Source organism: Puma concolor, chromosome E4, assembly GCF_028749965.1.
Source record: "Puma concolor isolate L17-30 chromosome E4, mPumCon1.1.hap2, whole genome shotgun sequence".
NCBI lineage: Eukaryota > Metazoa > Chordata > Mammalia > Carnivora > Felidae > Puma > Puma concolor.
The window spans coordinates 64,183,234-64,205,290 of NC_141683.1; the positions used below are offsets into that span (position 1 = coordinate 64,183,234).

The window sequence follows — 22,057 nt, forward strand, 5'->3', positions numbered from 1 at the left end:
GCCTGCATAGTGTTCCTAAATTCCAAGGCTTAAAGGTCCTTCCCTGCACCCTGGCCTTGGGCCTCAGTTAACTTCACTCAAATAAATAAATAAATGCTTTTAAATTAGTATAAAGATATGGGGGGGAAAGACAGGGAGTGATTTAGACTATAATGGCAGAGAGATCAACAAAACACGTGTCCTTCAAGTCCAATCTGTTAAAAATGCAACGATCGTGAGTCATATGAAATATCCAGATGATTATGCCTCTCAAAATCAGTCTCTCCTATGACCTCTCGGACATAATTAGAAAAGCAAAGCTGAAATGGTCACATACCAGTGAATCCTCTGCATTAAGCTTCAGTTTCCACAAAGAGAAGCAGCCCAGAGCTCTGAAACAAATCTTCTCACGCTAGTTGAGAATCACCAGCTCGGATCCCTGATACCGACATATAAACTAGTCTAGAGGCATGGAAAGCCCACACTTTCTGAACTACCCACACGAGAAAACCTCTCACCTCAAGACCCCGGGGCAGCAGGAGAGGTTTCAGTTAAGCAATGGTGCACAAAAAATCACTGCCCTTGAAACCTGCAAGTTGGGGGTTTAAAAGTTCACATGATCACTGGCAAACTCCATGAGCCTCATTCCCTGGCTATCACGAAGCAAAAGTATATATCCTGGAAAACTGTTAGTGGGATTAACATATCCATAAAGGTCCTCAACAAGTGGTTGTTGTTGTTGTTGTTGTTATTATTATTATTATTATTATTATTATTACTACTACTACTATTATTATTATTATTATTACTACTACTACTACTACTACTACTACTTCTCAGCAGACTGAATGTCTCGAGAAATTACCATGTTGCTGACTGGCAAACCACTGAATATCACAAGAAAGAATCGTATGGACCCTTCATTGTAACCTCCCTGACACCACATGTGACAAAACTCTGGACTCCCTGGGTGGTGGCGGGACCAGTCGATATTACCAGTCGTGTTGATAGGAATCTATCAAATAACCGGCCACCTAGCTATCACCTGTATGCTTGTCCCCCTGCTACAGAATAAGTAAGAACTGCTGTGACATAAAATACATCTCTCAAGAACAATGAGAATCTGCTATTAACCCACTGCGTATAATATCTGGCATACGGTGAAGTTTCTGTGGGTGCTGACTAAACATTACTTGAAGAGAGCTGTCGTCTGAGCCCTGTGTATGATTCAACGCACTCCAGCCAGATATCAGACGGACCTCTGCCTTCTATCTGCTTAGAGGCTCTGGGAAAGTTTCTTAATCTCTCTAGATCTTGGTTTCAGTGTCTAGTTTGCTTGGATTTTTAGGTACTTTTATTTCATTTCATTCCTGCTGTGACATAATGTGATCACATAAATAAAGCACGTCGTACATAGTAGGCTCTTAAAAAATGTCAATTCTCTTTCCTTGCTTCCTCAAGTCCCTCTTAATTTCCCATGACAGGCAAATACGATGGGCATATAACCCCTTTTAGTCGACAATTAAAAAAATGAATTACTTGGGGCGCCTGGGTGGCGCAGTCGGTTAAGCGTCCGACTTCAGCCAGGTCACGATCTCGCGGTCTGTGAGTTCGAGCCCCGCGTCAGGCTCTGGGCTGATGGCTCAGAGCCTGGAGCCTGTTTCCGATTCTGTGTCTCCCTCTCTCTCTGCCCCTCCCCCGTTCATGCTCTGTCTCTCTCTGTCCCAAAAATAAATAAACGTTGAAAAAAAAAATTTAAAAAAAAAAAAAAAAAAAAAAAAATGAATTACACATAAACATCTACGTTCTAGAAAACAAAAAATTAAGTTCAAAAATAAGTATTAAACAAATAAACCAGGTAGGTATCCACATTTAATTTAACCAAAAATGATCTATAAATGTAACGAGCTCATAAATGAGGATAGTCAGAAGAGTGTGTGGAAAGAATGATTCTGACCCTTCAGAGATGGAAGGGCATCATGGAGGACAATGCTGGGATCGGTGACAAGATAAAAAAACAACAGTGCACACAGGCTGGCTCATGTTGGGTGGCATTACACATTCAGCAAATTTTTACCTGGAAGACTGAGCTGGATTGACCTGTTAATAATTAACTTAGTGCAAAAGAGTACACAAGTGTGTGGCTGAACCCACACAGCTGCTTCTCATGCCCAGGCTGCAGGGGGAGAGCCTCCCACCCAGTGCCCCTCGCCCACTCCTTTCCACACCACCTTACCTCTCCTTTATCCAAGAAGTCAGGGTCTTGTTTTTAATAAACAGATAAAGAGATAATGTACCTTTCCCAAGTGAAAAGCTATCATTTGAAACCTTTTTAGCTGAAGAAAAAACACTGCCTTTAAGATGGGATTTTAAAATGGAGTACTACTTTGCATCAGTAAAATTATTTTATACTCTTCAAGGAGAGACGAGGAACAGCGATGTTACTGCAAGAACCGCACGTACAACACCAGGTCAGCTAAGGGGGGCGAGTGCCTAACTGTGACCCTGAGAAAACAAGTGTCTGGTATGAGCACAGCATTCTGCTACAGATTTCAAGTGCCATATTTATTCCCATCATTTATCCTTCTTCCTCCTTTGATATTTTTCACTCTATACAGGGATAAAAAAATAACATACCATCTGGAGCTTTCATTCATATCTGAGGATTTCATACTCATTTAAATCAACAATAAGAGATTCAGCCGAAGTTTCTCAGAAATAACATTTCAAATTAATGCTATTCCCGTTACCTGGAATGTACTTCATCTTTTGAAATCTTACTCTTTCTCCAAACGAGCACAATTTCCAAGAAGCTCGTCTTGATGATCCAGTCCTTAACGACCCTCCCTTTCCTAAACTCTTACTCAATGTGTTAATTGTAAAACTTACTTCAGAACTGAATGAAACATCTCAAAATACCAATTCCAAGGATTTGTGGCAGATTTTTGCTACTAGATGATAAACTCTCCAAAGCCAAGGGCTAACCCAGGTCTGTGGATTATGAAATGAACACAGGCACAGGCTTCAGAGTCATTCTGTGAAGCACGGGCTGAAATCCTGGCCCGGCCATTTGCCAGGTAAGCGAGCTCACCAAGTCACATAACCTCCCTCAGTCTCTTTAAAATAGAGAACATAATACTTACCTCAGAGCGGTGTGAAGATTAAATGAGATAACATATGTGAAAGGGCCTGGCACATAGAAACGCTCAAAGAAAGGTTGGTTTCCTTCCTTATTTCCTTCTTTTTTCCCTCAGTACCTGGTACAATGTTGAGAACACAATAGACCCTCAATAAAAACTTTCTAAATAGCCATTAGAACTTAGATTTCCTAAAAATATGCTTAAATATTAATTGTGATAACTCCTATGCTTCCAAATTGTGTTACTTTAAATCATAGGCACACGAGGTAGGAAATTTCAAAAACAGAATTAAGTGAGGGAGGCTGTTGGTTGGATAGTGTGTCTAGGAAAGAGAGTCAAGGAGAGAGTCTGAGGTAAAGTGTTTGAGAATAATTCAGTGAAACTAATTACATGCAGGGTGTTCTTTTATGTCAGTATCTTTGGATAGATGGTAGTTAACTGTTGACCTTAGGAGAAGTTCAAAGAGAGAGGAGGAAGGGAAGGAGGAAGAAGAGGAGGGAGGAGAGAAGGGAGGGGAAGAGGAGAGGAGGAGGGAGGGAGAAGGGAAGAAGGAAGGGAGAAAGGAAGGAGGAGGGAGAGAAGGAAGGCTGGCTCTGTTGGGGTCTCCTCACATCATTTAACATAAGCTACGGAAACTCATCACTCCTTGCCTGCCTTCCCTTAAGAACAAGTCCCAATGCATCTTCCACCTTATAAAACAGTAATCATCTAATGGAAGAACCAAATTAATCAAAAACTTTCCACCGATGGATGGTAACCAAGGGATCCCCTCAGGATAGTCAGAAAGATATGTGAGGATTTTATTCCTTCTATTAAAAAGTGAAAACAACTTCTGACTAAAATAAGGGGTAACAATAGTCACATGGACCAACCACCCGTGGAAGCTTTGACTTCCCAAAGGCTTGAAGGTTTGAAGAATCTGGTCTGTGCCCCACTCCTCTGAGGCCAATGAAATGGGGCTGGCCTTGCAGCTGTAGTGATGCTTCCTTCCTTGGCCAGAGGTGGCCATGGCCATGGTTTGGGGGTCTAGCTCATGTTTAGTTACAAGGACTAGCTGTTACAGATCAAAGTCCTTGGCATTAAATGAAATTGGGATTTCTTCCCCCAACCAACCCATAGAAGCTGTCTTCAAGTGCAAGACAGCACTGCAAATAGTTTCTACCTAAAACTTCTAATGATCTTTAAAGAAAATCCAATCAAGTAGCTTCCTTGCCATTCCAATGTAATGTAGCTGGAAAGGGAAGGATGGCTGTCATTTAACTCAACTGAGCAAAATTACTGCATATCTCCTGTTACATTGAGACTTTTATTTGCACACCCTTTCACAATTTACAAAGCGTGTTCACATACAGCATCTCATTTAATCCTTACCATAATCCTGAGAAGTGGGTATTATTAACCTTCGTGTCTAAAGATGACAAAGATGGGAGCACCTGGGTGGCTCAGTCGGTTAAATATCAGACTTGGTTTTGGCTCAGGTCATGACCTCATGGTTGGTGAGATCAAGCCCTGCATCAGGCCATGTGCCGACAGTGCTGAGCCTACTTGGGATTCTCTCTCCCCCTCTCTCTGCCCCTCCCCTGCTTGTGCCCTCTCTCTCTCTCTCTTTCTCTCTCTCTCTCTCTCTCTCTCTCTCTCAAAATAAATACACAAATAAATAAACTTAAAAAAAAAAGATGACAAAGATGAAGACCAGAGAAATTATGTGATTTGCCCAAGGCCACACACTAGTAAAGTAGCAGAACCAAGACAGATGACCTTCCAGCACACAGACCTTGTCACAAATGTTGCAGGAAAATTTTTACATGAGCATACACAGTCACTGTGCTCTAGAAGTTTATCACTCCCCTGGGTTCTCCATAAGCGACCCCCAACTTACATTCCGATAAATGAGGCTATGGCAGTAAAGACGGCAACTATAAATTAGCTTCAGGTAAATCAGGAAAGGGGGTGACAGAGAGCTCAGAAAAGTCACGAGGGAAGACTCATGACAGATGTCTGTCTGAGCAGGTCACTGACAACGTTCTAACGAAGGAAGTACTAGAACAGTGAGACTATATAATAGGAAACTCATGTGACACACAATGTAAATTTATGTCCATAAAGGACGTGATGGTGAGGGGGGCTGTCATACCTAGGAGCCGCATCTGAAACCCTGAACTCCATAGTCATGTCCATGAAAACAGGATTATACTTTTGCTTTTTGTACGTTTGTTGTGTAATGCCGAAAAAAAGAAGGGAAGAATAGACATTCTGTGGAAATTTTTTCTTATCATATTAGGGTGTGATTTGAATGGCAGGAAGAGAATGTGTGACTGAGTATGGCATTATTATTCTTTGTAATTTTCTACAAACAATCTCCCTTTAAAGTGATTTTTAACAAGGTTTTCTCCTTTCCCCGTTCTAAACTTAGTTTATGGGTTAAACTTTGCAAATAAATGATTACAGTACCCCCTAGAAAATATGACAGAAAGGAAGAAAATCTGATTACAGTTGCACTTATCCACTACATGATCAAATTTTAAGTAAGGGCTCTATTATATATAGTGAGACGCCACTATTACAGGACATAACTTTGTTTGCCTAAAAATCTGATCACAGGCAAGGGGAAGAAAAGCACCAAATCTTCAAATGATCAAGTACATAAAATAGTGTAAATAAAAATCACTGAAAACAAAAATGAGGTTAAGAACTTTATATGTAATTCAACCTAATAGAATGTAGCAATATACGTCAAAAAGTAAAGTATGGAACATTAAAGAGTAATAGAAGACAAAGTGAATATTGAAAATACACAGAGTAGAAACATAGGTATGATTTGGGCAAGTGTTCAATTGTTGATACATGATACATACAAAAAATAAATAAATAGCCATTCAGGCTCCTCTTGCAAAAAATGGAAAAATGTGAGATTTTTCTGAGCTAAGGAGGTGATACTTGGAAAGGAAGTTTTTTTCCGAAGATTAATCTATCCTATGCATTGCTCCCAAATACCCCAGAGAGGAGAATATTTGAAGGCAAGAGATCAACTAGGAGACTTATCAGAATAGTCCAGGGAGAACCTGATGAAGAGCTGCCCCAGGATGGTAGCAGGGAGATTGCAGAGTACGGAAACAAGACGATATCTTGCTGACCGACTGGCTCATGGAGGGAAGAGCGCCATTTGCTTACAGATGTCCCCTTTCTACCGTAACCTGGTAGGTTCTTCTTTTCATCAGATACTGATTTGGACACCTAATGCATAAAAGCCTCCGACGGTTCCCAGCTGGTTTCCATTAAAAACATCAAATTGGTATTTAAGATCTTTCACAATCTTATTACAAAGTATCTAATCTTGTTTTTTCTCCAACATGAATGTTCTATCTACCTGTGATATTGCCTATGCTATTCACAAAATAGGCTCCTCATTAATTCTGGACTTCATGTGCGTATGTTGTTAACCTCACTGTGAATGTCCTCCTTCTTCCGAAAACTTACATATCACCTATCCTCCAGAGCTCATGCTAAAATCCTTACCTAGTCACCCTAGCTTACCTTTACCTATTCTCTCAACTTCTATAAAATTCATTCTGGCGACGAATCTCATCATTCCTCCCACTGCAGTGTGTTGTGAATGTCTTCCACAGTCAATGACAAATTCCCACATTCAAACATTGTATCTTATACTCCTTTTAGTATCTAGTATGGTTCTAATGATCAATAAACCCTTTAAAAGTGAACTAGCCAGATCTCTTATAATTCTTCTATATTTATGTGGTATAGAGTTACCCTAGATTTATAGGGTTGCTATTCTAGGTTGTATTATATGTTATGTAAGACTGAGAATCAATTAGCAATTTCTCTATCCCCATGAACAGCCACAGTGAAAACATTAGTAGAAATCGCCTCATTTTTCTATGTATTTAAAATATCTTTTATACTACGTATTCAGAGGTAATGATGTCTTTTTGGTAGGTTTAAGCCCCTTACTTTCTTATAAAAAGAAGAAAAATAGGTTAATGAGTAAACATTTCATTTCAAAATTGGCCTAAGAAATGCAGATCGACCTATTTTTTAAAAAGCTGACTGAAGAAAGGTTTCAGAGAGGAAAGAGATATGGTCAGAATTTGCAACACGGAATAAGCTGGATTTCTGGGAGGTGCTACTAGAACACAGGTTGGCACGTCTCTCTTCCCACCACTGAGAGTGAAAGGGAGTAGATAAAAAGGCAGCTGAGCCCCAAGACACACGGACAAATGTTCAAACTCTCCACTGAAGAACTGTTGTACTCTTCAGTTGGGCTGGTAACTGTCAAAACATTTGAGACCATGACTACTGGGTAGACCAGCTACTGTGCTCAAAGTACGTGTGAACGCAGCTTTATGACAATGCTCGTGTCTTACGTATCCTATATTATTTCCCAAATTGTAATGTTTCCTGTGCAAAAATAATCTCAATCTATAATTAGCAACTGACCAAATCATAATTCTGATTAGAGAGGCACTTGGCTTGAAAAACAATGGTTATTTTTACTTACATTTCTACAGTATGATATTTAGAGAGGACCTTCGCATAGAGTTCATATATGATCCCCCAAAGGAGGATGAGGTCAGATCTTTTCATCCATGTTTCAGGGGCTTGGAGAGTTTACATTCTGCATGCCAAAGGCTATCTAGCCATTTAAAATATCGTCACTCTGACCCCAAATCATATCTCAAGGCTCTCAATCTAGGGAAAACGGCACAGAATGGGGACGGGGAGGGAAATAAAATGCAAATGACAGTAGATGAATTTGAGTTCTAACCTTGGCACTTAGCTACCACTACCTAGTAAGGTAACTTTACACAGGTCACTGAATTTCTTTTTTTTTTTAATTTTTTTTTTTCAACGTTTATTTATTTTTGGGACAGAGAGAGAGCATGAACGGGCGAGGGGCAGAGAGAGAGGGAGACACAGAATCGGAAACAGGCTCCAGGCTCTGAGCCATCAGCCCAGAGCCTGACGCGGGGCTCGAACTCACGGACCGCGAGATCGTGACCTGGCTGAAGTCGGACACTTAACCGACTGCGCCACCCAGGTGCCCCAAGATCACTGAATTTCAAAAGGCTTCCTTTTCCATCTAAAACTGGAGAAATCTGGACTATTTGTTTTCATTCATTCATTCAAAAATGGTTATTAAGCCCTAATAGGTAGGCACTAGGAGATAGAAGATAAATAACACTAGGCTCTTTACCCTAAAATAACTCGCAGATCAGCAGAGGAGACGTAACACATGAACAAATAACCAAAAACCACTGTGATAACAACAAAAGAGACCAGCTTGATGAAAGGCAGGGAAGAGTAATTTAGTAGGAATAAGGATGGGCATTTAAATGTGAATTAAATCTTAAAGGATGAAAAAAATGATCCAGACAAATAGAGGCCACAAAGCCATTCCAGTCAGGGGGAACAGCATGAACAAAGCCTCAGAGCGGAAGAGCTGTGGAGTTTGTGCAGGAAATCACAAACGCTTCATTGTGCCCACATGTGACCACCCAGAAGACACAGGAAGCGAGAGTTGAAAGCAGAAGTCAGACTGAGGAGATCCCCACATGATCTACTAAAGAAGCTGGACTTCATCCAGTAGGCAATGGCAGGGCCATCACAGTGGAATGGTACGGTGAGGACTTAACTAGGGAATGGTCCCTGTGACAGTCACGAGAAGGTCAGAATGTAAGTGGTCGGTCGAATCTACAGGCAGAGCATCTAGTTAAGAATCTACAATAGAAGACAACAAGCTTGTTCTGGGGTGATTATAGTTTGATTTACAGTTCAAACACTAATCAGCAGAAACAGAAATGGACTGGGAATGGGGTGAAGATGTGAAGGCAGTGGGGGGCGGGGGTAAAGGCATGGAATAGATTCAGGTTTCTGCTCAAGACAGAACTGACATACTGAGAAGTGGCACCTGGGAGGCTCAGTCAGTTGAGCATCTGACTTGGGCTCAGGTCATGATCTCACAGTTCGTGGGTTCAAGCCCCACGTCAGGCTCTGTGCTGACAGCTCGGAGCCTGAAGCCTGCTTTGGATTCTGTGTTTCCCTCTCTCTCTGCCCCTCCCTCACTCCTGCTCTGTCTCTGTCTCTCAAAGGTAAATAAACATAAAGAAAGGAAGGAAGGAAGGGAGGGAGGGAGGGAGGGAGGGAGGGAAGGAAGGAAGGAAGGAAGGAAGGAAGGAAGGAAGGAAGGAAGGAAGGAAGGAAGGAAGGAAGGAAGGAAGAAAGAAAGAAAGAAAGAAAGAAAGAAAGAAAGAAAGAAAGAACGAACAGAACTGACATACTGAATACAGGGGGAAGTTGACAAGATTATCTTAAATTCAGCTTAGGACAGGTTGAGTCCCAGAAATACCTAGGCAGAGATATCCAGCAGTGAGTTGACTATAGTAGCCTAGGGCTCAGGAGAGAGGTCTGCCCTGAAGATATATCTTGTGGGAGAATAAACTGCATACAGGTGGTAACTAAAACCTTCAAAGTGAATGTGACCACCCAGGAAACGGGGACAAAATGAGAAGCTTCCCTGACCAGAACCCAGTTATGTACCATAATCCACGAAACAGGCAAAGGAAGGAAACCAGAAGAGGCATCCCAGAACACAACAGGAGAGGTCACCTCAAGAAAGAAGTGGTGATCGATGGCATGAAATGCAGCCCAAGATGTCAATCCAGGAAAAGAACAACTGAGAAATGTCTACTGGTCTTAGTAATTAAGTGGTCACTGGAGAACCTCCTGAAAGTGGTTTCAATCAAGTGACTAAGAAAGAAAGCCAGACGGCAATGGATTGAGAAATAGAAATATATAAGCACAAACTAACTTTTTGGAAATTTTAAATCCGAAAGGAAGGAATGTGAAATTTAGTGAATATTGGGGAGAGGGATTCGAAGTCCCGGCCGGGTCTCATTCTTCATTTTTTCAGACGGATAAAAAGCCTATTTTGGTAAAATTCAAATAAAACCCACATATATTAAATTGGAAGTAACGTTTTTAATTATCAGGAAAAACAAGGGACTCATGTAGCCATCAATGGAATATACATATATGCATATGTAACATTTTCCAACATACCTTACAAGTACCTGGTAAAATCATCTCTTTTTTCACATACTCCAGGGGGCCAAGGACAGAGGGAAACTGTTGGCCAAGTATCCCTCCCTTGCTCCAACTGTTCCTTCTCTTAATGTTTCATAAAAACATTATGGAACACTAAGGAATATCCTTCTCCCCTGCTTTAACTATTTAACTCCTATTCACTCTTCGAAGGCCTGCTCAAAATCCCCCTCACAGAATCTCAGCATGTAGGAGACAAAAAGGCCTTGCAGGCTCATGACATCCATGTGTTTCTCCCTCTATGCTGAGAGCTTCAGAGAACGATCCCTCCGAGGTCATACTCGTGCCTCGGGGCAAAGCTGGAATCTGAACTACTTCTTCAACCAGCGTCCATTTCACAACTCATCCTTAGGTCCGCTTAAGACTGCAAGGAAGTCAAGCTTCAAGAATAATCTATCTTAAATAGCTGATTTAGTGTAAGACCCATGTTAATACACTTCTGAAAACTAAGGAGCTGGTCTATAACTTCACTTGTTGGTTTGTCAACTACCTACGACTACTTGATGATAGAAGTAAAGATTACAGATGTCAACTAATACTTACTTCGTGGATAGGCTGACTGTCAGTCACTAAATAGGATCTCTCCCCCAGAGTGCAGTATTTATTTCCGCCTCTGCCAGTGGAAGTGTTGGAGCAGATGTTGGCAGACTGTGACATACAGTATGTCTTTAAAACTTGTTGGGGTGTGAAATTTCATAAGGTCAAAAAATGCTGCATTTTGATCAGCAGATACAGGAGTTCTGTACTTTCATAAATCATTTCAGACAAACCAATACCATTTGCTAGTAAGATAGAGAAACTAAGAAACTGTACTGGCCTTATGGAGGAGATAATGTATGCTGTTAGGGTTTTAAAAGCCAATTTTTTATCATTTTAAAGCAAATGCTCGCTCAGAAGATCTTTAGAGTAAAAATGTGCTCTTAAGTCAACACAAAATACAAGATATTACTTCAATTGACAACAGGATTTTAAAAGTAATGTTCTAGTCAGAGAAATCCATAAACATCTAATGTGTATTCCAGTAGGGGAAAAATTATTTCCTTAACCAATACATACACATTAAGTGTTCTCACTTGTTAAAAAATGAAATCCCTACATAAGAATCCGTTTATATAAATAGAGAGATGTTTGGGTCTTTTAAGTTAGTATTCTCATCACTCAAATGATTTCTCAAACCCTTTGGTTTACTGCTTTATCTTACTCTTAAAAAAATTAAAAGATACTATCCATAAAAAAGGCTAGGGCTCCATATAATCTTAAAATGACTTTTATGACATTCAAGGACTTTTGTTATCTTGGATATTTTGTTGTTGCTATTTTGATATTTTTATTTTTATTTTTTTTTGCTTCCATCTTAACCTCCTACCTTTTCCAAATGTAGCTAACAGAAAACAACACATAACCAAAATCAAAATTAAGAATGGTGTCTAGCTGAAGATTTTATCTCAATGGCACAGATTTTAGCTCTTATGCAAGTTTATTTTAACCTAACGTAACTTTTTAAATGCTTTATTTCTGCGTTAACACAGAAAAACCCTTCCGTTGATTAATCAGTAATACAATCAGCCTAAAGAGCCCGGCATTTCACAGCAATGTTATTTGTTGCCATTATCACAGGCAGAACCATCTTTCAGTTTATTTTGTGCTGTGTTCAAGAAAATATACAGTCCCTAAGTCAATCTTAATTACAAACATTTTTCTGAGATACTTGTAAGGAAGAAAAATTTAACTTCAAACATAAAACCTCCCCAGAAAATAATTTCTAAAGTAAATCACTTGTTTCTCATCAGATGATCAACGAAAAGAGCTAAGATCATGCCAGGAAACGGATCAGAAATGCACTCGGTACCGCAACATCTTACAACCAAGTTCACTCTAGCAACCGAGTTCAAAGGTCTCCAATCATATTTTATGAAGAAAGGCCTGAGGTACACATTTGGGGAACTGTATTTACCACATTTAGGTTCTAACTACATAAAATCTTATACTGTATTGCCTTAGAGAAGGCCATGTATTATCGATAATCAAAGCTGAGAGTTTCCCTGCTCTTAAATACAAACCTGAACTCTTTCATAGGCTTCTCATATATCATAAGGGATCTGACACGTGAGGTCACACAAGTAAATAGATAGGAGGTGAATCAACAACTATAATTAACTTACTTGCCACTGAAAAGTTGTTGAGGGGATAAGGTAAATCCACATCTTGAGGCTTCTCTTTATATCCAATGAATGAGCCATCTGTCTTCAAAAGGAAGTATCTCGGCCTCCAGTTTTTTATATATTCTCCTACATGAGGAAAGCATGCATGTTAATGCTGGGGGGAAAAAATGAACAGCAGCTTTTATGTGAAAAATCAATTATGGCACAATATATGTCCCACAACACTGGCCTCCAAGAATTTAGTTAGGCAATTTTCTTTTAACTTAGCTTACAAAAGAAAATACATAAGCCTGCAATTAAGATTCAATAAAAACTCAAACATGTTTTGTTTTTAATGATTTCACACTTTGATAATTCATTTGCACCATTATTTCTTCAGAGAATCATTCATCTGAGTACACATTTTGTTCAGTTTTTCATTTTATCAGATGGGCTGTTAGAGCATATTTCAACCATTTTAAAAAGCCTTGGTAAATCATCCACACAGTATCAAGGAATTTCGATGAAAAACACTTATCATAAGGAGGAACATGAAATGGATGTTTATCTTCCAAGTACTACTGACTATAATTGTGTCATTTTTTAAGAAGAAAGAGGGGAAAGTCTGTTTTCACTGTTAAATCTTGATCGTAACATGTTTTAACAACATTTTATTGTTCTGAATAGGGAAATTATCCTCTCTACAATGCTGTAAATAAGTCAAGGAAATGAAGGAACATGGGTGAACAGAGCTTAAAAACCATACACACACTCACACACATTAATAACCGTGAGAACACGTGCTACAATACCAAGCACATGATTGTCAAGAAATGCACTTTATCAAATTTTAACATAAACTGTCACCTCTCTTCCAAAAAGTAAGTTTTTAGCAACCAGATCACAAGTTGCTTACCTAATATGGGACTCTTCTTAATTTTAAGAAACAGGTGTTCCGTGATACCATAAGAGATGGAAGGCTATCTGGTCTCAAAACTGTCCCCACTCTACTGGATATTTCTACCTGGTTCTTCAATATCAAATGTTTAATCACAGTACTGCAAACAACCGAAAACAGCCCAACTTTCCCTACAAATCAGCCTCTTCTCTTGATCCCTGTTACCCAAGCTCAAACACCTGGCTGTTGCCTCCCCTTCGGCTCGGTCAGTATTGCCTTCCCCAGTCTCCTATTAGCCTAGCCTGAATGGGGCCCTCGCACCCTGCCTTTCTGCTGCTGTGCCGTGACCACCCCGCTTCCTACTCACCCCCTTCCGTCCTAATGCGTCTACCACCTCCAGATTAATCCCATGCCTGGGTGTACCACTTTGATTGCATCACCTGTCTGCTCAAAAATATTCTGACTCCCTACTGTTTAATCAAGTTTCTTAACAGGAAATGTAAGCCCTTCCATAATCTCACCCCAATATACATTTCAGATATGCAGTGTGCCTCTGAATCAGTGATTCTCAAGGTCCTTCCCTCACACCTCTTTATACTATTTTTTTTTTTTAATTTTTTTTTTTTTTTTTTTTTTAACATTTATTTATTTTTGGGACAGAGAGAGACAGAGCATGAACGGGGGAGGGGCAGAGAGAGAGGGAGACACAGAACCGGAAACAGGCTCCAGGCTCTGAGCCATCAGCCCAGAGCCCGACGCGGGGCTCGAACTCACGGACCGCGAGATCGTGACCTGGCTGAAGTCGGACGCTCAACCGACTATGCCACCCAGGCGCCCCGTCACCTCTTTATACTATTAACTGTTACTGAGAACTCCCACAAGCCCATTAATGTAGATCACGTCTAGTTTATTGTATTAGGAACTGAAAAGAAATTTTAAATTCTTCTGTCACTTCAAGAATAACAATAAACTCATTACATGTAACATAGCTAATATATTTTTATGAAAATTATATTTTCTAAAACAAAAAAAAATCAGCAAGAGAGAACTGCTTTACAGTTTTAACAATCTCTCTGATGTTTGGCTTCATAGAAGACAGCCAGGTGCTCGTTATCTGCTTCTGTATTCAATCTATTGTAGTATGTTTGTTTTGGTTTAAAACATAGGAAAGCAATCTGGTTCAAACAGGTATGAAGCTGGAAAAGGGAAGAGCATTCTGACAGTTACAGTGATCTTTCTTTGATACTACATCAGCATTTGACAAGTGGTAGTTTTATGACACCATATCCATGAACTTCCTACACCGGGTTGTGGGAAAATCCACCGGTCAAATGAATCTTTTACATATGCATGGTTTTGTAACATCATACAGTGGGCATTTAGAAAACACTGGTCTGCTGAGTTATACTGACCTTCCCACTACTGACACACCGTATTACGCAAGTATCATCAGAAAAGTAAGCACCGGGAAGCCATCAAGCTCACGATGGCAGATATGTTCAAATTTTTGCTTGAAAACTTGATCTTCCCCATTGGTGGTTAAGGGCTGTCAGTCCTCTTCCTTGCAGTGATGCTTTCCGGGTCAGTGCCAGCCTAGGGCTGCTACTTAACAGAGCTTAATAGTGATTTACCAAATGAATGAATGAATGAATGAATGATACGTACACAAATATCCCACCACATAAAAGGAACTTAAAGGGCAAGAAAAAAGAAAACCTGATTCCCCTCCTCACTTTGTTTTACTGAAAAAATATGGCCCAAATATTGATACACACATGCCAAATTTATAAAACCAGAATGTTAATAAACCCACAGTTCCCATCAAAAAAGATGAAGGAAGTTCCTTTCTTGACTGTCCGTATTATTTTATTTTTCTATTTTTATCTATGGATTCCTACATAAAACTTAAAATCATTAGATATTACTTCTCTAATTAGCGATGGAGTATTTAGATTTCAAATGCTACTGTAAAGGAACAGATTCATGTCGGTATAAGATGCTGTAAGTCTACCAAGCTAAAAAAATGAGCAATAGTTTAATAATTACACCAAAGGTAAAACAAAACAAATTCATTTTAAATATTTTAATTTTTTTGAATGTTTATATTTATTTTTGAGACAGAGAGAGAGCGTGAGCAGGGGAGGGGCAGAGAGAGGGAGAGACACAGAATCTGAAGCAGGCTCCAGGCTCTGAGCTGTCAGCATAGAGCCCGATGCAGGGCTTGCCAACCATGAGATCATGACAGGAGCCAAAGTTGGACACAACAGACTGAGCCACCCAGGCGCCCCATCATTTTAAATATTTTAAAGAAGAAATAATGGGATAGCACTATTTCTTATTTTATGAAAGCACTGAAAACACTTATTCAAGAAATATGAAATTAAAAGAAATAAACATCAAATTTTCATCTCTAAGAATAATTTCCTATCAGCCACTAAGTATTTACATGCTCAGATGCGAGACACGAGATACCACCACATAAATCTTCTTTTTTCTTAAGCAAGTCTTAGGAAATTTCAAATATTTCATATGGTCTACAAGCAGGACTTCTGGTTGCCAAAAAGCTCTCTTAAAAATAAATCTATTGTGCACCCATGACACAGAAAGATTACATCAAGACACTGCAGTAGTCATTCACACAGGATGAAAAGTCAAAATTTACCTTCTTGACAAAATAGAAATTAGTATTATTTCTCACAAATTTTGGTTAATAATGAGGTGATTCAGTTAAATTGGTCAACAATTATACTATCACATGAAGCTCACAGTGGATCTCAAACTTTCAATGAACACTCTTGATATTTGACTCTTGTTTATAATACGAATAAACTTCCTGAGCAGATGTTTAGAGTACATTTATTTATTTGTTCTGTATGCTGGAGACAGTCATGGACAAATAAAAAAGACAAGGATTTTGACTCTTGGAGTTTATACTCCTGACCACATGAGATTTCAGGCACCCCTAAAACTCGGAGAAGCCTTCTGAATACTTCCTGAAAGCAGATCCTTTCGTTTATAGGTTCCCATTGACATTCTCAAGTCAAGTTCATACAACAGCATGATGTGCTGGCCTAATTAAATATTTATTTTCTAGTTCCAAAAGTGGAACTGAGAAGAGATTCGTTTTCTGCCAAAGAAATGGGCCTTACTGGGGACACAAATTCACAAGGAGGGAATAAAGCAAAAAAGCAAGCTTTACTGCCACCAACCCAGGCCCAGAACAAAAGAAGAAGATTCCTAGCTCAAGAGATAGAAAAGGTCATAGCTTTTCCCGATACCACGGCAGGAAACTGTGCACACTGGTGGAAAAGGAGAACTGTTCCTAGAGCCTGGGGCTTCCCAAGAAAATCGGATCTTGTCCCACCGGTCATGAAAAAGGACCTGAACACTCTCCTCACTGAGAGTCTGGATAAGGCACACACTCTCAGGCTGCTCTAAAAATATGGCCAAAAAGTCCTCACTTTTATGGGGCTAAGTGCCCGGAACAAAGGTACCCTCTCTGCCTCCAATCCTTTTAAGCCAGACTGCTAAAAGTCAACCACAGCTTGCATTTTAAACATGGCATTTACACCTAAATTTATACGTATTATATGTATTAAAACCAAATTGTATCATACTTTTATATTTATAGCCCATAGGCTTCAACTATCTAAGACACAGCTTTGTTGTAATGGGGAGACAGCCTTGTTTAAAAAAGCAGCAGCATTTATGGGGCTCCTATTCAAAGCTTACGGCGCGTTGTCATGATCAATCTTCAGCAAGCATCGAGGCCACACCCTCGATGTTGGATAGGTATTTCCAACACCACCTCTTCCCAGCTTTCAATCTACCTTAGTTAAGGGCCCTTTCAATTAGTTCTCACACTCCTTGGCTGGAGGCTTTATGTATTTTGAAGTCTGCTGGTTCCAATATCAAAACACATATATTTCCCAACGAGGATCCTGAGATTTTGGCCTCTGTAGTGAGCTGAATGGTGACCCTCAAAAGAGACGGACACACCCTAATCTCAGGGACCTGGGAAAATTACCTACTATGGCAAAAGACGTGATTAAGTTAAGGGTTTTGAGAAGAGGAGCTTATGCTGGATTATCTGGGTGAGCCCTAAATCCAATCACAAGCATCTCGGAAGCAGGTGTAAATGTGAGGCAGGGGGGCTCTGACATCGAGGAGAAGGCCATGTGACTTGATGCTGCACCACAAGCCAAGGACTGCCTGGGGACACCAGATGCTGGAAAAGCAAGGAACGGATCCTCCTGTGAAGCCTCTGGAGGGAGTATGACCCTGCCTGACACCTTGACCTCGAACTTCCAGTGTCTAGAACTACGAGACGATAAATGTCTTTTGTTTTGAAGCACCCAATTTGTTGTAGTTTGTTACAGTGGCCCTAGAAAGCTTAATGCAGTTTCTTAGCACCACAACCAAAGGCTTGTTTACAGAACCAAAAAAAGATGCCTACTGATTTGTTAAGTTCTTGGCATCAGCGGTAGAGAGACACATAGTTAATACCTTCTGAGCACAAAGGGAGAAACGCACCTCACTCTTATAAACAGGAGAGAGTCCTATTTAGGAAATGCGGGGTTGGAGGAGGCTGTTCACTAGAGTTCACAGTTTTCTTGGTTACAATCACTTCAGATTCTGGACTTCCGCCAACTTTCTTACATTATTTAATAATTTATTTCCTGTAATCTCTTCAAACACACAAATAAAAAAATCTCAGTGTTTCTGAGCACGTGTGGCCATACAGCACATTCTTGATTTCCCCACCAAGTACAAATAATATTTTGGCTCTCAGTCTTGATCTTTAATAACAACCTCAGATGGGAGATGGTGGGAGTTTAAATCATGAGTACCCCCGTGGGTCATCTTTATTAGGAGATGCGTTCAGCTCAGGGCTGTCCAACCAAGTTGACGGTGTTCACGTCCTACCTGATCTCAAATCACATTTGTCTTTAATAATCTTCAACTTACATTCATCCTCGCACACTACAGACTATTTCATCAGCACTTTGCTGAGAATCACCTTTGCACTTTTAAAGCTGATATCATCAAAAAGTGCAGAGTAGGAGCTAGGAACGTACGTCTAAGGACTAAAAGCAGACTGATTAAAACGTTCAAATGGTCTTACATCTAGAACTAGGAAATGCTGAGATTTGTTCAGACATACGAACGGAAAAAAGCTGGTATCCTCACAAATGAATCATGTTGACGAGTATTTGCTTCATTCGTTCATTCATTTTTAAGGCTAGGTTGTGTTCCAGAACCTGGTCCTGACCCTAACTCCTTGAGAAGAACTGGCCGAGAACAGCTCGGGAACGCTCATTCATCCACTGGAGGCCCAGCCAACTGTCCTGGGCTATGCTGAAAACAGTCAGGTGAAGTCACGAAGATGTTACTGAAATACATATAGAGACAATCCGATTGAGAAGCAATTGGTACAACTATAGCACTGTTTGTCATGAATCCCATATGCATGATCATTTAGAATTTAGATGATACAATTAAGCAGCAGCTTTAAAATAAGCTACTTTCCTTGGACAAAATAGGAAGAAAACAAAAGAGCCGGTTATCAACAATTGTACTGCAGACACACTGAAATTCTGATTTCTGTCAGAGACACGGGTGACACGGCTTTTTAAACATGACTAACAGTCACTCATCCGTGCTGTGACACAGGCTTCCGAAGCTAACCACTCCCTGAGGAAGAGGTGAGGGCATTCTCATGTGCAAGGTGGCACCACCGTCTCATCGTAAAGCCAGGAGAACTGCGGGCTCAGCTTTCCCGAGAATATACGTATATATGTACGTTCTACTGCCACGTTTAATCACAACACACATTTTCAAGCTATGTTACTATCTGTCTTTGTTGTCTCGGAGAGGAAGAATGAATAGATAGAAGCCACACTGGATGGGTATGTTAATAATTCAGGATTGACGGAGGGGGAGAGCCCACACAAAAAAGAAACTGGCCATATTATCACCGTGATAAGGCACGTGGGTCCCCTTTTCAGAGCAAAAGAAACTCTACTGAAGGCACCTTTGAGGTGACCACAGAGAGTCAAGGTCAATACAGGATCAATACACTTCTCCAGTGAGGCTCAGCTCTTTCCCCACTCCGCCTCACCCTTCAAGGGCTCCAGGTAAGACGAAATCGTGCTGCAGGGCAAGGACTCTGCAGCCTGGCACCTTGGGTCTGAACCTGGCTCCTCTACTTTCCAGCTGCAGGAACTGCTCCCTGCGCCCCGATCTGAAAAACGAGAAGCGTGGTAGCAGCTCCCGGAAGGACACAGTGGGACACTGCTTACCTGAGCACAGCACGGGTCAGGTTTTGTTACTATTAAGTGGAACCGATGCCATTTACCATACCTCTCCAACCTCACACTCCATACTCCACTCATCCGTACTGCGCTTACTCGAGAAGATTGACACAGATGAGGCAACAGGCAAAACCTGTAGTAAATGTACTCTCTCACCCCAAAACATCTCTTTAACTAGCGGCAGGTATATAAAACTTGAATCCTACCTAAAGAAATGAAAAGGCTATCCCATATCAAAACACGGCATTGATTTAATACTTCTTCTTTCTTGAAGATATCAGAGTAACTAGTCTTCCCAAAAACAGAGCTAAAATTTTAGGTATCTTTTAGATATCTCTGAATTACTTTTTTAGTTTATTTATTCTTGAGAGAGAGAGAAAGCACACATGAGCACAAGTGGGGAGGGGCAGAGACACGGGGAGACAGTGAATTTGAAGCAGGCTCCAGGCTGTGAGCTGTCAGCATGGAGCCTGATGCGGGGCTCAAACTTATGAGCTGTGAGATCATAACCTGAGCCAAAGTCAGATGCTTAACCCACTGAGCTACCCAGGCGCCCCCTCTGAATTATTTTTATTAAGTGATATACACAGGGTACTGTCCCATGAAAATAAAATAATTTTAAATTTCCAAAGAAGAGCTTTTAAGCCAAAAATATGGCAGCTTTCAAACTGAATTTATAGGACTTTAAGAAATCATTAGTCTTAAATAAAAGTCTTCATGGGACAATTTCTACCTAAGACAAGAAAGAGGTTTCATGTTGATATCAGTATAAAATCTATTAATTTTGAGGTTCACAGTATAGTTAAGTATTTAGTTGCTTACTGACCGACACCAACCAAATTAATACACATGCATTACCTAAAAGAAATATAGCAGAATCCTTTTCCACTAATAGATTTCCATAAAGAAATATTAGGACCACAAATAAATAAATACTGAATATATAATTCACAACCATGCACCATGTCTTAAAGATCTTAAAGCCAAATACAGTTACTGCAGAAACGCACGATGATAAACATAACAAAACATTTGCCATCTCTGAAAGAGTCTGTTACATTTTTCTAGAGTGGATTGCGAGTATTCTGTTCCAATCAGTTCTAAGTAAAAGCCCTAAGAATGCCTCTCAGGGAATAAAAGAAGTAGAGTTTCTCAATGAAATTATCATCATCCTCTTTTACAAATGTCTTGAAAATAATCTTAAGGAATTATTTTTATATTATCTACACTGCAATGAGCTAGCATAGTAACAATTTTTCAACTGCATGGGGACAACCTGGTAACTTTTTTTTAAAAAATGAAAGTACTTTTGCATATGCTAAGAGCTTACTAAATATATCTTGATTGGGGTTTCCAGCTTCTACAAACCCCAATGTTTGGGTTATCACGCCCCTTTTAACAAGACCTTTCAAGCACAGTCTTTCCTTGCCCTTGGGCAAAATTCCAAGCGTTACTTTCTGTGGTGTCCTCTGTGAGATCTCCTGGACCCTCATCAAGCAGCTCTGGCTGTGTTCTGATGGTCTCCCAGGACTGGGTGGGGTCTACTAAACATGCCAGAAGCACCCCAGCTCCTTCATTTTCAGGTAACGCTCACAGCTCAAAGAACAAGGTTCTTGAAACACGGTTATTTAGAACCGGAGATAATGGCTTCTAATTGATTCACATTCATTCAGAAGTCCGGAATGGGTGTCAAAATATGCAGGAGCTCCGTGAGTAGAGAACGGGTGAGACGGGTACAGCACCTGCCTGCAGGGAGCTTTAACTACAGTAGGGCAGCTGGGAGAAGAGAGAACTGGACAAAAGTGGACGACCGAGCAATAAAATTCAAAGTGAAAAATCCTCCCGCTTCTCTTCGTCGTTTTTAGCGGTCTAGAAAGTCATGGAGGGTGGCAACATCTCCCATGCCTGGCCTCTCCAAACAGCACCCAGTGTGCCTGGTGATGGTGGTTCTCGGTGACGCCGTCTGACGAATCACCGTGGGGAGAGGGGCTGGAAGCAGTATTAGCAGAGGATCCTTCCGCATTGCATGGAGACCTGGTTTGCTGCTGTGTGGGTTCCAAGACAAGGCACCGCACCCACTCCTCTCTGAAGCCTCATGACAACACTGGCAGAGGCATAGGAATGGTTCACGATGCTGCTTTCACCCAGCGGGACATGTGACACACCTGAGCTTTCACGTGTCGAGACCGTGCCCGTGCGGTCTATTTCTCTCATGGCTTTCTGCATCGTATTGGTGAATGAGGTCATACTGCAAAACACTCAGACGTTTATGATGATCTCACGCTGGCTGTCTGGCTGTCACACAAGGTCACTGCGAGATTTGTCTGCTCTTGTCCTGGTCAATGTTACCACCGCAACTGACCAGATGGAAGGTGTTTACAATTTTGGTGATTTCTGCGTTGTGCTTCCAAGATGCCTTAAAAGCTTTCCAGATGTACCCACATTCCTCTGCTTTACCACATATGC

At 40.6% G+C, this 22,057-nt stretch overlaps 1 protein-coding gene across 4 annotated transcripts in view; it reads right to left on the reverse strand.

Annotated features, from left to right (window-relative positions):
* Positions 1-22,057, reverse strand: part of AKT3 (AKT serine/threonine kinase 3) — a 309,160-nt gene that overhangs the window by 161,485 nt on the left and 125,618 nt on the right. For 2 of the 4 annotated variants that reach the window (XM_086694759.1, XM_086694760.1), the window contains exon 3: positions 12,401-12,526. The exons of 1 other annotated variant lie outside the window; for it this stretch is intronic. In XM_086694759.1, the coding sequence (XP_086550885.1) occupies positions 12,401-12,526 (126 nt within the window). Of the gene's footprint in view, positions 1-3,122; positions 3,237-12,400; positions 12,527-22,057 lie in introns of those variants that run through there. One more of the 4 variants, XM_086694763.1, reaches the window with a different exon arrangement.